General features: G+C 37.4%; 1 protein-coding gene across 1 annotated transcript in view; it reads right to left on the reverse strand.

Annotated features, from left to right (window-relative positions):
• The window catches only part of stab2 (stabilin 2), a 77102-nt gene that overhangs the window by 42630 nt on the left and 13486 nt on the right, over positions 1-20986 (reverse strand). The window contains exons 10-31 of the mRNA XM_062983044.1: positions 19396-19529; positions 17858-17940; positions 15907-16056; positions 15311-15454; positions 14260-14322; positions 14050-14169; positions 13505-13558; positions 12277-12357; positions 11835-11987; positions 11516-11578; positions 11255-11338; positions 10932-11018; positions 9799-9910; positions 7662-7842; positions 6373-6466; positions 5486-5644; positions 4410-4505; positions 3586-3681; positions 3153-3200; positions 2320-2456; positions 980-1094; positions 354-431 (exon numbers count right to left, since the gene is read on the reverse strand). Of these exons, the coding sequence (XP_062839114.1) occupies positions 354-431; positions 980-1094; positions 2320-2456; positions 3153-3200; positions 3586-3681; positions 4410-4505; positions 5486-5644; positions 6373-6466; positions 7662-7842; positions 9799-9910; positions 10932-11018; positions 11255-11338; positions 11516-11578; positions 11835-11987; positions 12277-12357; positions 13505-13558; positions 14050-14169; positions 14260-14322; positions 15311-15454; positions 15907-16056; positions 17858-17940; positions 19396-19529 (2332 nt within the window). The remainder of the gene's footprint in view (positions 1-353; positions 432-979; positions 1095-2319; positions 2457-3152; positions 3201-3585; positions 3682-4409; positions 4506-5485; positions 5645-6372; positions 6467-7661; positions 7843-9798; positions 9911-10931; positions 11019-11254; positions 11339-11515; positions 11579-11834; positions 11988-12276; positions 12358-13504; positions 13559-14049; positions 14170-14259; positions 14323-15310; positions 15455-15906; positions 16057-17857; positions 17941-19395; positions 19530-20986) is intronic.

A 20986-nucleotide genomic window follows, 5' to 3' on the forward strand; every position in this document is an offset into this window, starting at 1 on the left:
ATTTGATTATAAATGGAAAGGACTGCTTTTGTGGTTGCTTGCTCTTCAGAGGCATTAAGGTAGGAGAAACATTTTTTTCAGTGCAGCATACTGTATCGTTTAAATATCTCAATTCACAAAAAGCAAAGGTAATCCATATGAAAAATTCCAAAATTTATAATCAGTAAGCAGTTTTATTAGTACCATTCAAAATATTACAGCGCTTTGAGCATGCTTTTGAATTATACAGAAATCTTCACTTTATAGGACATTAAGCAAAGGAGAAAAGTGGAAGACTTAAAAAAGTTTGCTTCGTTTTAAAAATACAAAGTTCTTTTTAAATTCCTAGACGTTTATAATGAAGATGCAAATACCTTATCCACTACATGGATAATCCCATTTGTTGCTGCAATATCACCAGCTAAAATGTTTGCTCCACCAACTGAAACATCCTAGAAAAAAAACAAACATAAAATGTATCTTATTTTGATATTAAAATTTTACTAGCTTCTTGGCCATGCAGTACACAGCCAGCCCTCCATATCTGTGGATTGGCTGTTCCCAGATCTGATTGAAATGTTATCTCTAGGAATCTCTAGGTGTTCCAGTATAACTCTATAGTGAACTACTGCTGGAAGTCGATTACAGATTCCAGCAGATGTTGATTATAGAGTCATAGTGAAGGACCTATAAATTCCTAGAGAGAACATCTGTCTAGGAATTTCAAGGTTCTCCAATATGATGCAATGATCAATTTCCTGTAGATTTGTGCTGGAGAAACCAGAGCTTCCTAGACAGGTAAACTTTCAGGGAAAAATTAGCAATGTTCCTATTTGGTGCTCCGTGGCTCATTCATGAAATTTTCAGGAGAAGGGGTACTCATGTTATATTACAAGTTAATTCAGTATCTTCTACTTTGACCCTTGTGGTCCTCAAGGCTCCAGGCAACCTTGGCAAATTGTATGTGAGAAAGGATATCAAACAGTACTGGTAAACTTACTCCACTTCTCTTGGACAATGACAAGAAGTTGCCATGCAAAGACTTTGCTGTCCTCTTCAATGATGACAAGTGTTGCAGATCATCAACTGTGTATGCTCCTTCTAATATATGATGCCTAATGGAAAAGAAACACCATTTAATTCAAGTGAGATGCAACCCATGGCAATTTAGTTAAACATGGGATGCTTGGTTGTTGTGAGTCTTCCGGGCTGTATGGCCATGTTTTAGAAGCATTCTCTCCTGACATTCACCCACATGGAACATGGCCATACAGTCTGGAAGACTCACAACAACTCAGTGATTCCGGCCATGAAAGCCTTCAGCAACACATGGGATGCTTGTTTATAGTTCAAACACAAATTGAGTTAAGACCAATTTATGCAAACTCAGCAAGTTAAGACCTCATGCACAGCATTTGTTTTCTCTTCCTGTTCAGATGTTCGTAAGTTGTATGGGTGGCCAATGTATGTGAATATTTGCCCTATGAAGATCATCCTCCATCTAATCTGGGTGATGATCAGAGGACATTGTCCCCTGACTTGAATCCACCAACATGGTTTCTTAATATGAATTATACTTAATGTGACCTCCGATAGGCCACAGGGAAGAGGCTTTTTGCAAATGTCAGAATTGTTCTCAGATTCCTCGCTGCTGCATGGAAGTGCATCATTCTTGAGATTTGTTTTGCAAAGCCTGGGGCATTTGTCGGTACTGAAGCTGGACCGAGGCTTGTAAACACATAGTATGCACATTAAGTAGCAGGAAAAACAAATGTTATACTTGCATTCACATAACATCTGTCACAAGAAATTCTCTGACTCTGAAACGGGAATTATTCCATTGCTGAGTGATGTACCACAACTGCATTGTCATTAAAGATATGAAAGGTCCTGGGTTCAAACCAAAATATTGTTCTAAGAAAGTGGAGGAAGATTCCCATAACCTTCAGAAAATAAGATGGAAAACAGCCCAGACTTGGTGCATAAATTGCAACCTTCTGGATGGCTTGGATGGCAAAGTTTGTTTTAAGCATTAAGAAAACCGCTTTGGCAATATAGTGCAGACGGGAGAGCAAACCAGCTGCAATTAACTGCAATCAATCACTCTGACCAGGAGGTCATGAGTTCAAGGCCCACTCGGAGCTATGTTGTTTGTCTTTGTCCTATGTTAAAAAGGCATTGAATGTTTGCCTATATGTGTAATGTGATCCGCCCTGAGTCCCCTTCGGGGTGAGAAGGGCAGACTATAAATGCTGTAAATAAATAAATAAATAAACTTCACAAAACTATGCACATTATGAACACAACAAGGATGATGACAAAGAGAAATATGCAGTATGCCTTGTTAGGGTCAGTATATTGTCTTTTGTCATCCAAAAATCTTTCTCTTCTTGGTCCATGTTCTGAATCGCTTGGCGGGAGGGCACAAGAATAGTTAGATTTGTTGCATCTGTCAGAAGCGTCTTCATTGCAGCTGTCTGAATGAAACATGAGATAAAATGCATTAATATTCTAGGGGTCCTGCTTCATGTTCGCCTTCAGGCTGATGAGTCAGAACAAGGTTTTGTCCTCTGTGATAAAATCCCACACAGCGGAGCCCTCTGGATCAAGGGAAACATGCTTGGCCAACTCACTGCCAGTGCATTCTTATTTAATGGCTATTCAGAAATAAATTCCATTATGCTCAATAATATTGCAGAGAGAGAAAAAACAGATGTGTTATAGGGAGTATTTAGAAGCTGAGCCCATCCTTCTACATTAAGGCATACCTATGTTTCTTCAAGTTAACTCTGATTTATGACAACCCTATCATCAACTTTCTTGGCAATATTTATTCACAGTGGATTGACACTACCTTCATAAAGAGTGTGAAGTCACTCAGTGAGTTTCCATGGCTGAGTAGGAATTTGTATTTAGTATTTTGATTTTAAAAGCATATATAGTAACTTAGATTCAACCATGAGTGCCAGGAGTTTTATCCATTGAATCAATAAGATTTATATGTGTTGATTTACCATTCAGCAATTGATTCAATAGGTCTATTCTAGTTAGTAACTGGATTTAGCAACTGGATTTACAATGCGATTTAATATTAGGTGTCATTTTGGGTACATTTAGCAATTCAAACCAAAGATTTACTCTCTTTCTGAAAATGTCTAGTAAGAGATACTCACATCAATCCACTCATTAAATCCGGCAGCTTCTGACAGAGAAGACAATTCCTAAACAGAGAGAAAAAGGCAAATGAATTATACGGAGCATTTAGAGACTGACTCTGTTTTCTACATAGAAAGTCCTAACTACAGCTCCTGATATCTGCAGCTAAAATAAAGAAATGTCAGCCATCCACAATTTGTGTTTGGTTTAACAAAAATATTAAATATTACAGGTAATATGATGATATTGCAGGTAACATAACATTCTTTTATATAGTTGTTAATCCCTGCTGTGAATGGAGTACCCTACATATTCTGCGAGGAGTCATAGACCTATTACTACATATAAGTGATGCAACTAGCCAGTACTGTTTAATGATGGGATGTCCAGTACAATGATGCCTGGAAGGTTGCTAGCTCCCCATTCATGATTTAAGATTTTTCTGCTTACTTCCACTGCATTTCCATAGCATATGCTGCCATCTCCCTTGTAGCCTTCTGAGCAAACACATTCCCAGATTCCAGAAGATGTGAGCTGACAAACTGCCTGTGGACAAGAAAGATATTCAGATGTGACTGCGCAATATTTGTGATATAATATAGTACATAAAATGTTGTAGTGTTCACAAACAGGGAAGCTGTCATGGCATGTTCTGTTTGATGGTCACATGTTTATTCAATGGATTTAAACATATTTTACATAAGTACCGATAAATTAATTACTCAAAGATGCCAGAATAATGAACCAAAGGAATGACAGAATACAGACTGAAATGCTTGGAAGTGTTTGGAATTTTTTTGGATATTGGAATATCTGTATATACACATGAGATATCTTAGAAATGGAACCCAAGTTTAAATATGAAATTCATTTATGTCTCAATATACCTTATACATATAGCTTGAAGGTAATTTTATGTACAACCTTTTAAAAATGAATTTGTGTGTGAAACAAAGTTTGTTTCAAAGAGCAAAGGTGTCACTATCATAGCCATCCATGTGCCCAATATTGCGTTTTGAGGTATTTTGGATTTCTAATTCAAATACATTAATTGATGCATTAGCAGCAAGGCTTAGATAGGTGGTATTTAAAGTCACCCGCCAGGCAAAATTAACCTCTTTGTGAGGTTTTGTATCAATGAAATCTGGATGAATGATGGTCTCAGACAATAGTTTCACTTTGTCTTTATTGCTCCTTTGAGAACAATTGCTATTTCAGAATTAAGGATATCTCAATTTCATATAGTAGCAAACAGTACTGAATTGGTAACTCACCAGTGGATGGCACTTCTCACTTTGTTCCAGACAAGAATTTACTGATTCACATTCATATCCATTGCCACGAAATCCTGCTTTACATTCACAGTCATTCTGGGTAACATGGGAAAGAATGAATAAGATCCAATTGAAAAATGTTGGAGCATTTGTATGAATTACTGAGTGCCAACAAAAGCTTGGAAAGAAGTGCAATATAGATTGCTATGTTTGATTAACAGATTGAAATCTATATTTTCAGAATGTCCGGCTAATAAATTAGAATATGACACATATGTAAATTACTATCTGGAAACATTATTTTTGACGGTATCTCTTAGACCTCCTTGCCAACTTGGTCACTGGTTTGCTAGGAAGATCTTATACAGAGCTGTATAAAATCCACATTGAACTGGATTATATGGCAGTGTGGACTCAGATAACCCAGTTCAAAGCAGATATTGTTGATTATCTGCCTTGATATTCTGGGTTATATGGCTGTGTGGGAGGGCCCACAAAGAAATACAATTAATCTCGAAGTAAGGCTAAGAGATTAATCGTGACTGAAATCCTTAAGAACTGGGTTGGAAGAACAATGGACTGACTTGGTATGAGGCAGCTTCCAATGTTTCAAAACATAGGAGTCAATGAAATAAAAACATATCAAGAAAGAGAGATTTAGCATCCAAGCAAATTCACTCCAGCAATAGGATGCACATTGGGCTGCACCAATGCTAAAAATGTGGGGAGAAACCCCATTTTAATGTAAAAGCTATCCTGGATGCCCCCAGGGCTGAAAAATTGTCTTTTCTGTTACACATTTTAGTAGGAGGGCATTGGGAGTCTTTGGAGGTACCAGGGAGCCTAAAAATGGCCTTGTAATGTGGTCTATAGCTTGCACATAACCTACCATAACAGAGCATAATGAGTCTGTGGCCCCATCTAACTGCCATATAAACTCCTGATTATCTACTTTGAACTGGATTATATGACAGAGATTATAAGACTGAGAGGCTGACATCTTCTCTATTATTACCATACCAGGTACATAAGAGTCTCATAGTGCAGAACTCAAGGGCATAAATGACCCCACTTACCTGTCCTGGGCCTATATACAGGCAAGTAGCATTACTATGACACTCTCCAAAGTTTGGCAGGAGGCAATTGTTGATTTCTGAACAGTCTCTTCCATTTCCTGTCCATCCCGGTTGGCACACACATTCATGGGTTCCAGGACCAGTCTTGATACATTCTGCCTGCAAGTATGAAATTGTACACAGAATGTTATAGACACTTCTAGAGTAAGTGTAAACACTTTGCTACCACTTCACGATTTGGCACAACATGGCCTGGACATAGTCTAATATAGTTGTCCATAAACCCCACTGAAATCAACAAGGCTTACTTCGGACAAGCTTAAACTTTCAAGTAACTCTCAGCAGGCCTTCATAGTAAATAATTTACCATATATAAGCAAAAGGTACTTATATACTTGATAATGTATAATTTTAGGAATTAATGGCACACATTGAAGTCAAATGAATCACTGTAAAAGATTAAGTAATAATTTCTCTTGTTTGAGCCATTAAGTTCCCAGAATTATTTTTTTTCATTCTAAAACCAATTTTATTTGCATTACATTTAATTAATTGTCCTATAGTGGTGGTGTGCCTTAACATTATTTCTGACTCATGGCAACACTAAGGATTATCTATCACAAGGTTTTCTGGGGGAAATTTGTTCAGAAAGGATTTGCTATTGCCTGCTTCTAAAGCTGTGATAGTGTGACTTTCCCAAGGTCAGTCAATTGGCTTTCATGGCTGAGAAGTGAATTCAGAATCCAATACCCGAACAGCTACATTGCATTTGCTCTCCTTTAATTAATACTAATTACTATTTTAAAATGTACACAAGATTCTGATCTCATAAACCAGCTATATATCAATATATATCAATAAAAAATAGTAAAGAACTGCATACATACATTATCACTGCAGCCGTGTGGAATTACATTCGCACAAGGATCTACTTCACTGCAAATTATTCCATCACCTTCATAGCCGAGTTTGCAAACACAGCTAAAAATAGACATCAAAACATGTGAAATTAAGAGTCACGGCAAATGAAACAAACATGTTTTTCAATGGGGTGCAATTTTACGGGGTTTCTGACAGATCTTTCCTAAAATTGCTCCATAAAATTGTTCTTTCAATTGCAGGTTATGAGAGATGACTGCTAACAACGTGTATGCAGTAGTATGGCCCAATAATTTTAGGCTCTGTAATAAACAATATTTGGATAGGATGATAGAGGCTTGAACACTCCTTACATGGTGATGCATATTAAGCTAGCTCTGTTGGAGAGAATTTCCTACTCTTTCTATGGAGTGAAGGTTTAGATTTTTACCCCCAAATTACACCAATGGACCATGGAAAGGCAAAAGTAGTAATGTTTTCTTTGACTGCGAAGGGGGATAAGAATATTAGAATATCACTGCCAAGGGATTTTACTATGTTGAGACAAGGACAAGATGGTGTGCCCTATACCACCAGAGAAGCAAAGTGCATTGGCAGTTGAATATGGCCTCAGCACTCAGAACTGACTGGTCAATTTATAAGGTAGACACAAACACTCCTATTTCCTACATTGGTAAATGACCAAATGGCTTAGAAAGAACAGTGGTGATGGTAGTGGGATACTAAATTTGTCTTCTGGCATCTTCTAGCTGAAATAATGGGATCTTTTTTGCAAAATTGCAAAATATTCCTTTCAAAATAAGTGACAACTATTGCCACTATGGCACAACGTACCTCATGAAAATCTTAGATTTATATTTTTAAAATATGCCATTTATTATGTCACATAGATTCATAGGTTGCTGACACACTAATGTGGCATGAAACATAGTTTGGAAAGTTCTGGCTTAGAAGAACTACATATATAATGTGCAGTGCAAGTATCTCCTGAAGGTTTCTCAACCCATCCCGCCTCAACAAAAAGAAAAGAGAAGGGCCAGGAAAACAGCATTAATAAAATACTCCCTTCCTCCTTTCCTTCTAGAAACTATCTGGAGCAATCAAGAAGGATAATGTCTTTATGGAAGAGTAGAAATTACACCATCTTCACAGTAGCATCAACTTCATGAATAGCTGCAAGGTGCATTAGCTAGGAAGATGGTCATGTTAACACAGTAACTCACTTATAATTCACAAGTGAACTACTTGGGTAGTGTACACACATACATATACAATCAAACATACATTATGATCTTACCTCATGGCACCATTGCTAAACATACAATCGGCATGCGCATGGCAGAACTGAAGATAGTTTCCACATGGAAACGTCTGTGTGTCACAGAATTTTCCAGCATAGCCACTTTGGCATGAACCAGCCTGGCAGATTCCATCACTCTCTATCTGATTGTCACATTTTCCATAAACACACTTACATACTGTGGAAGGATGGGGGAAATAAGTAACAGTAAAACATCTGAAACAGCTACATCACTTTAAATAAGACTCCTTTTTTAAAGTTACTGTACTCTTAGGAACGGCATGCTTTAATTTCAAACAAAGTATGTCCTAGAGATGTTAAGATATAATACGGATATTTTGTTTCCTTTACAATTTTTGGAGTACCAAATAGATTGTTTTGATGCTGATCACATAAATAACTTCAAAATTGTTTCACCTTCAGGCTTCAAGATTATCACCTAACTTTCAGGCAACGCCTTTTAATGATATGGAAATTTAATTTGTATTTTAATTTAAACATCAAGAAGGCATTTACCATCAGATATATAGCAAAAGGGAGTGGCAAGAAAGTGTGATATATGGTATGTAAAGAATCATAGAATCATAGAATAGTAGAGTTGGAAGAGACCTCATGGGCCATCCAGTCCAACCCCCTGCCAAGAAGCAGGAACTTGCATTCAAAGCACCCCCGACAGATGGCCATCCAGCCTTTGCTTAAAAGCCTCCAAAGAAGGAGCCTCCACCACAGTCCGGGGCAGAGAGTTCCACTGTCGAACAGCCCTCACAGTGAGGAAGTTCTTCCTGATGTTCAGGTGGAATCTCCTTTCCTGTAGTTTGAAGCCATTGTTCCACGTCCTAGTCTGCAGGGCAGCAGAAAACAAGCTTGCTCCCTCCTCCCTATGACTTCCCCTCACATATTTGTACATGGCTATCATGTCTCCCCTCAGCCTTCTCTTCTGCAGGCTAAACATGCCCAGCTCTTTAAGCTGCTCTTCATAGGACTTGTTCTCCAGACCCTTGATCATTTTAGTTGCCCTCCTCTGGACGCTTTCCAGCTTGTCAACATCTCCCTTCAATTGCGGTGCCCAGAATTGGACACAATATTCCAGGTGTGGTCTGACCAAGGCAGAATAGAGGGGGAGCATGACTTCCCTGGATCTAGATGCTATATCCCTATTTATGCAGGCCAGAAATCCCATTGGCTTTTTTAGCAGCCGCATCACATTGTTGGCTCATGTTTAACTTGTTGTCCATGAGGACTGGATCAATTCCAAAGAGTTTTAATTTACCCTAAAGTGCAGCCCCATAAGTCATATGCCATATCATTTTGGAGAGTTTTCTATTATTATTATTATTATTATTATTATTATTATTATTATTATTATATTTATACTCCACTTTATCTCCCCAAAGGGGACTCAAAGCGGGTTAACATAAAAGCATTAGTATATAATTTAAAATATATAAATATGCAAAAATTAAAATAGAATTAAACACAAACAGCACTAAAATATTCACAGTTAAAATCCATGAAAACTGTTAAAAACTACAGCACCCCCTGACTAGATTTTAAACACCTTAATCTTTAAAAGCCTGCCTGGAGGACAGCAGGGAGGGGGCCATCCTGGCTTCCCTGGGCAGGGAGTTCCAGAGTTGAGGGACAGCTACTGAGAAGGCCTGCTCTCTCATTCCCACCAACCGAGCTTGAGATGGAGGTGGGACTGAGAGAAGGTCCTCTCCTGAAGATCTCAGGGCTCAAGCAGATTCATACAAGGAGATGCCAAATAGCCTGGACCTGAACCGCCTAGGGCTTTAAAGGTCATAACCAGCACTTTGAATTGTGCCTGGAAACAGACTGGCAGCCTGTGGAGCTGCTGCAACAGGGTGGTTGCCTGCTCCCTGTAGCCAGCCCCAGTTAGCCAGCTTTGGGTAGGGGTTCAAAGTGAGAAGGCTATGAGAGTAAAGTCCATTAGTCAAACACAGCTCAGATCACAGTTGCAGTCCAGTGTTACACTTTCTCACCAGCTTCATAGGTGGCCACCAGGGTGAAGTTGCTTTTGCATACCACATAAAATGAGAGTTCATTCAATTCCTTCTTCCAAGATGTGACTAGGTTTTAAATATTCAGTGAAGGATGAAACCTCAGTGCTTACTTTGGTCACACCGTGGCCCATATTTATTGGGGTCTGAACAGAACTGGCAATGTGATCCTTCAAATCCAGCGTTGCAAATACAAGTTCCATTTCCTTTCAGTTTATCCATACACTGCAAAGTGAAGCAGACAGTTGTGAAACATGTGGCATTTAGATTCACATGCAACATAAATTGTTAGAAACATTTTCCTCATTTGATAAACATTGTGAGATATAAGAAACCCAGAAACGGCAGGTAATGAATCGTATTCACTTTCCCCTGGATTCTTTGGTATTATTTTATTTTTTAAAAACACTTCTATTCTGCTCTTTATCCCAGGCAGTGTAAAACAAAAATAATTTAAAGCATTTTGAGATTAAATATTCTGAATGATATAGACATATATAATAAATATCATAAATAAATAAATATATTAGACATACCAACAATTAAAAACTGTTTTAAAACTAAAACAATTTAAAACTATGAAGAGATAGTCTTGAAATAAGTTAGTTCCCAAACGTTTTAATAAAAAGCCAGGTTTTGGGTGCCAATAAGAAATCAACATTAATGCCATTCAATCTTCCAAAGAGATGGCATCCGCAATTGTGGTGCCACAGTTGAGAAGTCCCTTTCCTATATCATTCCACTTCATATCGCCTTCACGTGTGTAGAAATCTAGTATTAACCAGACCGACCCTACTTAGCCTCCAGGGTCAAATGGGAACGTTTAAGGTATTTAGCCTACTGCTCCAATTTTCAATATTACAGTACTTTGCAATTTGAACAATGGTTCAAGGCTAGAATTTGGAAAAAAATACTTAATGAACTTTAGCCCCCAGAATCCTCCAGCCTAGTGGAAGTTGGAGTCCACAAAAGCAACTTTTCAGAAGTTCTGGTCTGAGCCCTTTTGTCTTCCAGAATTCCTACCTGGTTATAATGGAAAGTTGACTTTGGTGCATGACACAGATGACAAATGATCTCACAGTTTTAAGGAATTATGGAAATGTTTCTTAAGTCATTCTACAATCCTTTCAGGTATTGTGCCCCAAAACAAAGCGAGCCTGTGACAATGAATCAAGCAGGTATGCTGAACCTGTCAAAATCAAGTGCCATCTCACCAAGAGTCCCACAATATAGCAACTTCGTTTACCTGACCATTTCCCGAACACGGATTTGAAAAGCCACCAGGACATTGGTTACAATCTGGGCCAAAGAAACCTTTGCAACAGTTAGGCTCCTGTGAAATAAGCAAACACATCTTCATAACTATGCAAAATGAACCATAACTAAATTTACAGCAGTATGTTTATGTATGATTTGTATACATTTTGACTGCTTATTTGACTGTGGCAAAAGATAATGTTTGATTTAAGTAGCTTAACAGTGAAGAATGAAGAATGATAGAATTACACTGGTGAAGACAGTATCCATTTTATAGGAAAACTCAACAGAAAGCTTTGTTGTATTTCTTACTTTTTTTGTTATATTGCAGTACTTAGTACATCCATATTGTAGATGGGTCTGGTCAAGATAAATGCACCTGTTCCCTGTGGAAGCCTGAAGTATGTAAGAACAACAACATCACTATCATTTAAATTAACCATCAGAGTTTATAAATGAGGGAACACATTTTCCGCCATAAGCAAACGTCATTCATACAGTTGTTAGGTAAATGGAATGCACGCAGAATTAAATATTTTGCTCCTCAATAGCTATGATGATTTATTTACTTACAACAGGTTTTGAATCTTTTGGACAGCTGTTCTTGTGGGATAATTGGCATTTTACACAGGTACCCTGAAATGAACAATGCAATGATAGTTTAAGAAGATACAATTTTGCCTTATCAGTTCCAATAATCATGGAGGATTCATATATTTGTAGAAAGATTGGGCCTGCATGCATGAAGGAACAGCCCCATATAATAAGACTCTATATGTTATAGACTAAGGGACTCCTATGTGAAGGAAAACCCTGTACATGCCCTGGGGATACTCAGAGGGCATTTACAGAGGGCATTGCATTTATCAATATGATTCTAAAAGGCCCTTACCATCTCAATCTTGGTTTTCTCTTCATCACATCTCTGTGGCAGAATTGGGATTATAGATGGAGGTATAAGAACACCAGAAAGTGTGTAAATTTTCCCATTTTTTGCAGTGATATCTGTTTCTTCTATTGGTACACCATTCACCAGGATTTGTCCCTGGAAGGCAACAGAGAGAAGAAGAGGATGAGGATTTTTTGAAATGACCTATTATTTTAATTGTACAGGAACCTGTTCCTACTTTTGTATTTATTTCCAGTGTCATTGTTCATTTCCACTTTTCATAACATCTCACTTTTCTTAAAAAACAAGGAATGTATCGGATATACAAAAAGTTCCATAAATAAGAGAGACCAGATGGAAGATGGCAAACTAAGGATAATAACATAGTATCTCCAGTCCAGTACATTAGTGTCCCTGAAATATGAATTTGTTTTCTTGGACATACACTGTCAGTGATGTTATAATAGATGAATTGTTGAGCCATAGTTTCAATGCGCCTTATGGAGATAAGACTGGCAACCTCCAGCTGTAAGAAGAAAAAATATTATTAAATTATGTGTTATTAAATATTATTTAATCTAAGAGTAAATTACTATAAGAATTGCACATGTTTCCTACTCCTCTATTATGAAGGCAAAACAAATCCAAACTGACAGCAACAACAAAAATGCTCAATTGAAACAGCTAGGAATTTATTTATTGAAGCCACCTTTAAGGATAAACTCACATAAAGCAGTGTGCAACTAAATTTAAACAATGAACATCACAATCCAGGAAGAATAGTGATGGCTTGTGGGTCCCTTGTCAGTGGACAGTTACGCTATCCAAGTTGCTCAAACTCTTTTGCAGCTATGGCTGAGCACTTTGGATAACTCCTTAAATGTTTGGATTAAAATCTAGAGTTGGATTAACCGGCAAACATGTAAAACAATCATTTCCTGTAAGGATCACAAGTTCATTACTAGTTTTGAAAATTGATCTTTCTGAGTTGAACAGTGAAGAGGGGACTTGCAACCCTTGCAACCTATTTACAGGGTGAATTGGCGGAGGCTTCCAGAAGAGGCAATTTATTTGTTTCTTTTGCCAAGAAAAGTATCAATGAATCTGTAGAGCTGCTAAAACAGTCTTGGAGGCTTGGAGGCATCGGTGGCTTAGCACCAGTTGCCGTTGTACTAGATAAATTTCTGAGACAACCTTAAAAGTAGAGTGCATTACAACTGGGAGAGACACTAATGGTCCTTGATATGTTATTGGACTGAAACTCCCATGAGAGACAGTTTAGGCAACGATGAAAAAAATGGAAATGCCGCCATAATACCTACTTTTGCATAATATCAATCTAGCCTAGATGCATATGTTCTAGTTTAGTTTCTTTCTCGCCTGCTTAGCTTCTCTATTTAGTACCAGAGTCCAAGAGAACGTTCAGAAATTAATCCTTTTCAAGATCAGCTAAAAGCTCTGTCCAAGCTACCATTAGCACGAATACATCCAATTATTTGCCCATAATACTTGTTTGCAATGCAAAACACTATGATAGCATTCATCAGAAGGAAGCCAAACATTACAGGAAATAAGGAAAACTAATCTTGAGTGTACCAGTTCTTCCTATTTTAGGAAACAGGTTCTGTAGATATATTCTGTGATTGTAATAGCATACTAAATATTGCACTAACCTGGGTGTGAGAAACAATGTGATATTGAACTAGTTCACGAAGCTTTCGGGAACCCTGTATAAATAAAGAAGGCACCTCTTTTATCTGTATAGGAATAATATAAAATGTCTTGTTATGAGTCACTCACACAGAAATGTCATTTCAACAAAGCTATGAAAACATATGTGTTACAATACTGTTACAGATCTTCTTGCAGTGGTGTCTGCTACTATAATGATTGTTGTCATTGTCATCATCTCCATCTAGCTATCTTGGCCAGCAACACGGAATATGCTACATTATTTTAACACAGCTTTGAATAGGAATAATCAGTGAGGGAGAATTAGGTGGAACTTCTTTTGTTAGAACAACACATTACAGGTAGTGGGATCAACTGGAAGGAAAACTATTTGCCTGCACAGTAATATTTTGGAAGAAACTAATTCTGATATGTAGACAGGGAAATAGCAGTTACATAATGGGTTACTCTGAATAGCTGCTTATGCATTTTCTCCATCTTTAGTTGATAGTTTGCATGTTATTTCCCATTGTTGAAAGATTTATACCTTACTTGACAAGAGGTAGTCCAGAGCTTTATCCCTCAAGTTCTCCAAAGCATCATTGGTAGGAATGAAAATTGTGTTAGGCCCAGGATATATATCTAACATCGGTCCCACCAGAGAGTTCTAAAATAAGCAAGAAGGGAAAACACAGTTGTGAAAGTGCGTCTATTAAAAAACTTTACTTGTACATTTAATTTTATGTTTAATCCTCACCTCTAGAATGGATCTAAATCTGCTGTATCTTGGTGTGTCTTGAAGCACTGTCATTATCGATCTCTTAAAAGAAAACAAACATATTTGTTACTTTGAGCATTAAAAGAAGTGGCAATAACTGAGGATTTGCACATATTTGTACTCATGCTTCGCATATAAAATATCTTAAGTTTAATCCTGTGTTCTCCAAGTAGGTGAGTAATTATTGACAATACTGAGCTAAAATGCAATGAATGCCTTGATGAAAAGTAGTATTCGAATTCTCCAGCCCTGCCCCTTGACTGCTATTTACACTATACAGTGTTCTATAAATACTAATATTATCCCCTTACTGCAGTAAACATCTGTACAATGGACATTTGAACTCATTCAAAACGGGAATTTAAAACTATTTGTGACATTTATATTCTACCCCTCTCACCCTGAAAGGGACTCAGAGCGGCTTACATGAGTGGCATTATTCCATGCCCGAACAACAACAATGAAAAGCAATCAAATAAAAATTTAAAACAACATTAAAACATCATATGTAAACATTAGACAACTAATGTGTATAGATCCGCAGTCAGATAATGAGATAGCCATATTTATCAATCCAAAGCCAATTCCAACTACAGTAGAGTCTCACTTATCCAACACTCGCTTATCCAACGTTCAGGATTATCCAACGCATTTTTGTAGTCAATGTTTTCAATATATCGTGATATTTTGGTGCTAAATTCATAAATACAGTAATTACTACATAGCATTACTGCGTATTGAACTACTTTTTCTGCCAAATTTGTTGTCTAACATGATGGTTTTGGTGCTTCATTTGTAAAATCATAACCTAATTTGATGTTTAATAGGCTTAATGCCTCCTTATTATCCAACATATTCGCTTATCCAACAATCTGCTGGCCCGTTTATGTTGGATAAGTGAGACTCTACTGTATATTGCACAGATAATAATGCTGGGACAAATGCTTGCTCCCAAAGCCAAGTTTTCACTTGTTTGTGAAATGACAGGAAAAAAGGGAGGGGCTCTACAACTGACCATGCAAGTCCTCACCCCTTTGTCACTTGTGATAGTGGGTTCCACATTGTCCAGAGCTTTGTCGATAATGTGGATAATTCCATTAGAGGCAACAATATCTCCTTGTAAGATCTTTCCTTTCTCCTTACCTCCGTGTATTCTAATTCTTAACACATTGTCCTAAAACAACCCAGAGAAAGAATATGGAAAATGTTATACAATAATGTATGTTTGTCTTTTTAACAAAAATGTTATATAAAGTGAAGATATTTAACATTTAGACCTCACTTGCCATCAAAACCTGCCTGAAATGAAGGTAAGAGCACAGGCTGAAATGCATTCTCCATTTTTTGCTTTTACTACTCACAGGCAAAGACTCTGAAGAAATCTTGCCAAGAAAACCCCATGATAGGTTTACCTTGGAATTATTGTAAATCAGAAATGAGTGGAAGCACACAGCAAGAAACCATATCTACAAAGCAGCTGACAACATAGCCACGCTGCAATAAATAGCTTAAGTACATATTTAAAGACAATAGCAACACACCAATAAAACAATCCCTAGAAATAAATAGAAACCAAATATTAACATCTGTCCATGATAATAGTGTTGTATCAAAAATATACCATACCTTTTCATTGTTTAATATATCTGCCGGCTTGCCAGTCAGTGTATAAACCATACTTGCATTATTCAGACTATTCAACTCTAACTGTCCAGCAAAAATATGGAGTTTCAAAAAATACTGGGCACGCTCTTTGTTAGAAAGAAGATCCTTAACCTGAAATGTCAGAAGCATAAGTATGCAGAATAACAAGTTTCATCAGGCTTCAAATAATTGACATTTTTCAAGTTAATATGAAATGGACTATTGAAAAGTAAAGTGTGTGTGTGGCAGATTGCCATGGACAGGTTGTGATTTTGAAGGGATAGGAAGAGGGTACTATCCGAGCAGTTGTGATTTCAGATGTCGGAAGACATCCTGGTGTGTGCCTTCTCACTACCACTGAGCCATCTGTTCTGTTGTCACTTCCTTCTCATTACTATCACATTTTAATGGTTTTAAAAGAGCCATGTATGGTTTAATGAGAATTATAAAGCTTTGTAAGAGTCATGGTATTGCAATGGCTTGAGTCTGGGGCACCAGGGATCTAATGCCTATTCAGCTATGGAGATACAATATGTGACTTTCAGCCTCAGAGGAAAACAATGGCAAACATTATCTGAAAAAAACCTTTGCCATGAAAACTCAGTGCTGCATTGCTGCAAGTGTTTGTGGGCCTCTCACAGTGTGAATTTATTGTATGTTTCTGGCCCAAGTACAGTCAAAATATAGTTCACGATCCTCCATGGTTTCAGGTATTTGCAATGAGTTATACGATACACTTTTCCACAACCACACTTCCAAGGAGAGTCCAAAAATTGTAGGATGCATCTTTTATAAAGCTAATGTGTCTTAAATGACACTGGAGATCAAACCACCCAATATACCCATAATAAAAGGGGTAGCTCAGAATAACATTATAATCAGGAAAATCAATTTTCTCCATAGGGAAGCCTGTGCAGGGTGCCAAATCACACCATTGTCCTGCTTTAAAAAAATTCCCAGATTTCTGATGCTGTGAGCCTTGACCTCATTACACTACAGGTAACCATGGAGAAGACAGGCACAAGGGGCTCTTGCCATTAAGCTCTCTGTTCATGTGTTGTGTCATAGCAGATGCCCAGCTGGCTCACACCGAGTCAATTAAAGCTCCACGAAACTGATACCATGCAAAGAATGTCTTTCATTTTTGTGTATGCATAAAGCTCTAAATACTATGCTATGTCAGTTTTGCAGCATAATGTAGTGGATATTAACACTTAGTTAACAGACATTGGTTCTTTCTTCCATCCTGGACATTCCACAGGTATATATATACCACTTGCTTTACCACCTCTGAAGATGCCAGCCAGCAGAGATGCAGGCGAAACATCAAGAGAAAATGCTGTTAGAACATGGCTATACAGCCCAGAAACTCCAATAATGTAGTGGGCTATAGTCTCCAGACTATAAATCTGGAGACCAGGGTTCAAAATCCTGCTTGGTAATGAAAAGTCAGAGGAGGGCCTTTAGCACATCATGCTCTCTCAGCTTCAGGGAAGGCAAAGATAACCCCCTTCTTAAAATATCTTCCCAAGAAAACCCCATGATAGATTTGCTTTAGGAATGCCATATGTCAGAAATGACTTCAAGTTACACAGAAACAAGAGTTTTCTAACAAAACCATCAAAAAGGGAAGAAACGTGATATCCAAAAGAAAGGATGAAAGCTTACTTTCCCCCCAAGATAAATGTATTTTTAGAATTTCATTGTTTTTGTAATTGTATAAGAATTTAGTTCAAGTTGTCATTGCAGTCAATTTTATTGAGTTTAATATTGAACAAAACATGAAATTCTAAAATAAGAGATGCACTTTGGGGAACGATTTCCTCTTCTGTTTGGAGAATAATATCTCTTTAGTGTTTTGGGATTTTTTTTTCATTAAGCAAAAAGAATAAATGCTTTATAATGTCACACCATTTCTGAACATTGCACTTACATTAATTCCTTCAAATCCCTTATTTGTTGGAACAAGAACAGTGAAGGGTCCCAAACTAGTCAGTGGCCATTCATATGCATTTTCTTGGAAGGAAAGAAAGAAAGGCTCAAAAGATAAATAGGAATACTGTAGAAGAGTGTATAAAATAATGTATAAAATAAAATGTATTAACAAATGCATTACAATGATATAACCTAAATGGTTGCTGAAAGGGGATACATGCAAGGCTTCAAAGCATGCACAAAGTGAAGTTCCCCAAATGCTATTTGTTACTATCTACAGCCAAGCTAAGACTGATGGGACTTAAAATTTGACAACATCTGGAAGATCGCATTTTGCCAGTCTTTCTTTTAAATAGCATCACTTTTATTCTTTGAAAACTGCTCATTCATTAGCAACATGAGTTTTTAAAATAGCCAGTTCTATGGGTAATGAGAATTTTAATCAGGGGTTTAAGGTGTCCTTAGGCTTCCTTTGAAAGGTCAATACTGGCAGTTTACTGGCACTGTGTAATATTTCTATTTACATACAAAGATATATGAACTAGAGGGGCTGGGCTTTAGTACAGCAGGTCAAGCCAAGAGGTTGACAGTTCAAAGTCTGGGTCAGGGTGAGCTCCTGGCCTTTAGACCAGCGTCTGCCTACCTAGTGGTTCAAAAGCAAAATGTAAGTAGATAAATAGGTACCGCTTAAAAGCGAGACAGTATTTTAAAGGCACCCAGAAATGCCAGAAAATGCCAGCAATTAGATCAAGGAGGAAGTTTATGAACAAAGCTTGCTGGAACAACAGCACCCCCCCCCCCCCCATGGCTGGAACAAAGAACAAGCCTCCCAGATGTCGGAGATGGGGAAAGCCTGTATACATCTATCTATGTATAATTGTCTGTCTTGTCTGTATATAAAATGGCATTGAATGCTTGCTGCATATGTATGTTCTGTGATCCACCCAGAGTCCCTTTCGGGGCGAGAAGGGGGAATATAAATACTGTAAATAAATAAATAAATTCACAAGTCCAACACTCCACTGGTGTAAATTCACTGCACCAATCTTTTGTAGTACGACTTTACATAATTCATATCCAGATTTGGTCTTTCCTCAAGTCTAGTATATTCAGTGGCAGCTAAAGCCTAGTGTATCAGTGGAACAGTGATTGCTCTAGGTTTTAGTTTGAATCATAAAAGAACCAACCAATGTGCTGAATCTAGTTTGGGGATAGGATTTAGGACACTGGACAATTCTTGTAAGGTTTATATTAAAATGCAGTGGTCAAATTTATTGTCCCACCAACAGCCCCCATCGCTGTAATGTGTTCCACATCGAACTACCATTGAAGGCTGTTTGAAAGCCTCAGCTGGTAAAAAATACTTCTTTTGGCTATGAAGAAAGTCTGGATGTAGAACTAATATTATAACAATTAAAGATGGTCTAGAATGAGATTGTAGGAGCCAAGTATTTCTAAACTGCTAAGTTTCAGTCAGCTGCAATATATTTTACTCATCTAGCTGTTTTGTGTGAGCTGAGCATATTATCTACATACCAAAGAGTTCTATAGCAGATATCAGTTTTCCTTGCCACTGTCCTCCTGGTTTGGCATCCACGTCTCTAATTTGATCCATGATATTTCCATAGCATATAAAACCATCACCCACATAGCCCTTTTGGCAGGTACATCTATGAAGAAATACACAAGTATTTTTGTGTTGTGTGTTTATCTGAATAAGATACAAACTTATATAATAATGATAATTTTGATGTCAGTCAACTATGTCAAATGTCTCATACAAATGTCTATTATTTATAAGCCTTATTGCACAAAGAGCTATTTTATATCATTTTGAGAGAGATTTATGAGGAATATTTTTTTATTAAGACTTAATCAAGTTGCTGTTGCTACTCTCTTCAATTTCAAATAAGTTTTTGTCGGGGCTCAAATCACAGCTTAAACAAGTGGATCTTTAGTTCTTGACCAATATGGCCCTCTGTTGAGAATGCTTTCTGTTTTCCTGCATAGCAGAGGGTTAGACTGGATGGTCTTTGTGGTCTCTTCCAACTCTATTATTTTATGATTCTGTTGTTTTTGGCATGCAACTATAGACCAATTACCGAAAATACATTTCTTTAGAGTAAATGTATTTATTTCAACAGAACCTGGATACATTATATTCCACCTGAACTTTAGGAAGAACTTCCTAACTGAGAGCTGTTCAGCCGTGGAACTCTCTGCCCCGGAGTGTGGTGGAGGCTCCTTCCTTGGAGGCTTTTAACCAGAGGCTGGATGGCCATCTGACAGGGATGCTTTGAATGCAATATTCCTGCTTCTTGGCAGGGGCTTGGACTGGATGGCCCGCCATCCAGTCCAGCCCCCTGACTGGATGGTCTCGTCCAACTCTATGATTCCATGATTCTATGATTCTATATTGACTTTGTTAATTCTGCAAATATTTAATAAGTTATTAATTAAATATGTATTTGTTAATTACTTGAATAAAGCTATTGTCACATAATACATTTAAGTAATAAAGGGAGGGTATTTAATTCCTATGTCCCACATATTTCTTTCATTTGAGTTGTCTCTGTTAGCATTGTAATGATAGCTCAAAATAGTAGTGGAGAATCTTGTTTCCAGCTATACACTGTATGCCATTCTTTTTCCAAGCCAGAATTATTGTGCTATGTTTTGGCAGCTCTAGTTGTCATGGCTAAACAACAGAGTTCACTTTCTTCAACATTTTCCAGGCCGCAGTCCAGTCCCCAGGAATGACACAATAACATATATTAAGAAAACATTTGGCAGGTGCAACTCTTCCTGTCACTTAAGCACTCTTACTTGGTCCAGTATATTTCAGTCATAAACCAGCAGATTAAAAAAAATAACACGCAGAATGAGAAAACACTGCAGAAACTCATTGAAAGTAGAACCTGGCAATTGCAAATAGCAGAAATTACTGCAACACAATGTAAAACAATATCAACAAGTAGTGGGTCAGTTTAAATGCAATGTTCCCATTTTTCTATTCAATTTATATAGAATTGCTATCACTGCTTTGGGCTCTATGCTTGGAGAAAGCAACCAGATAAACATTATGTTTTCATGCAGGCTCAACTTTTGGGACATTTCTACAGTTATA

This window comes from Anolis carolinensis, chromosome 5, assembly GCF_035594765.1.
Source record: "Anolis carolinensis isolate JA03-04 chromosome 5, rAnoCar3.1.pri, whole genome shotgun sequence".
Lineage (NCBI taxonomy): Eukaryota > Metazoa > Chordata > Lepidosauria > Squamata > Dactyloidae > Anolis > Anolis carolinensis.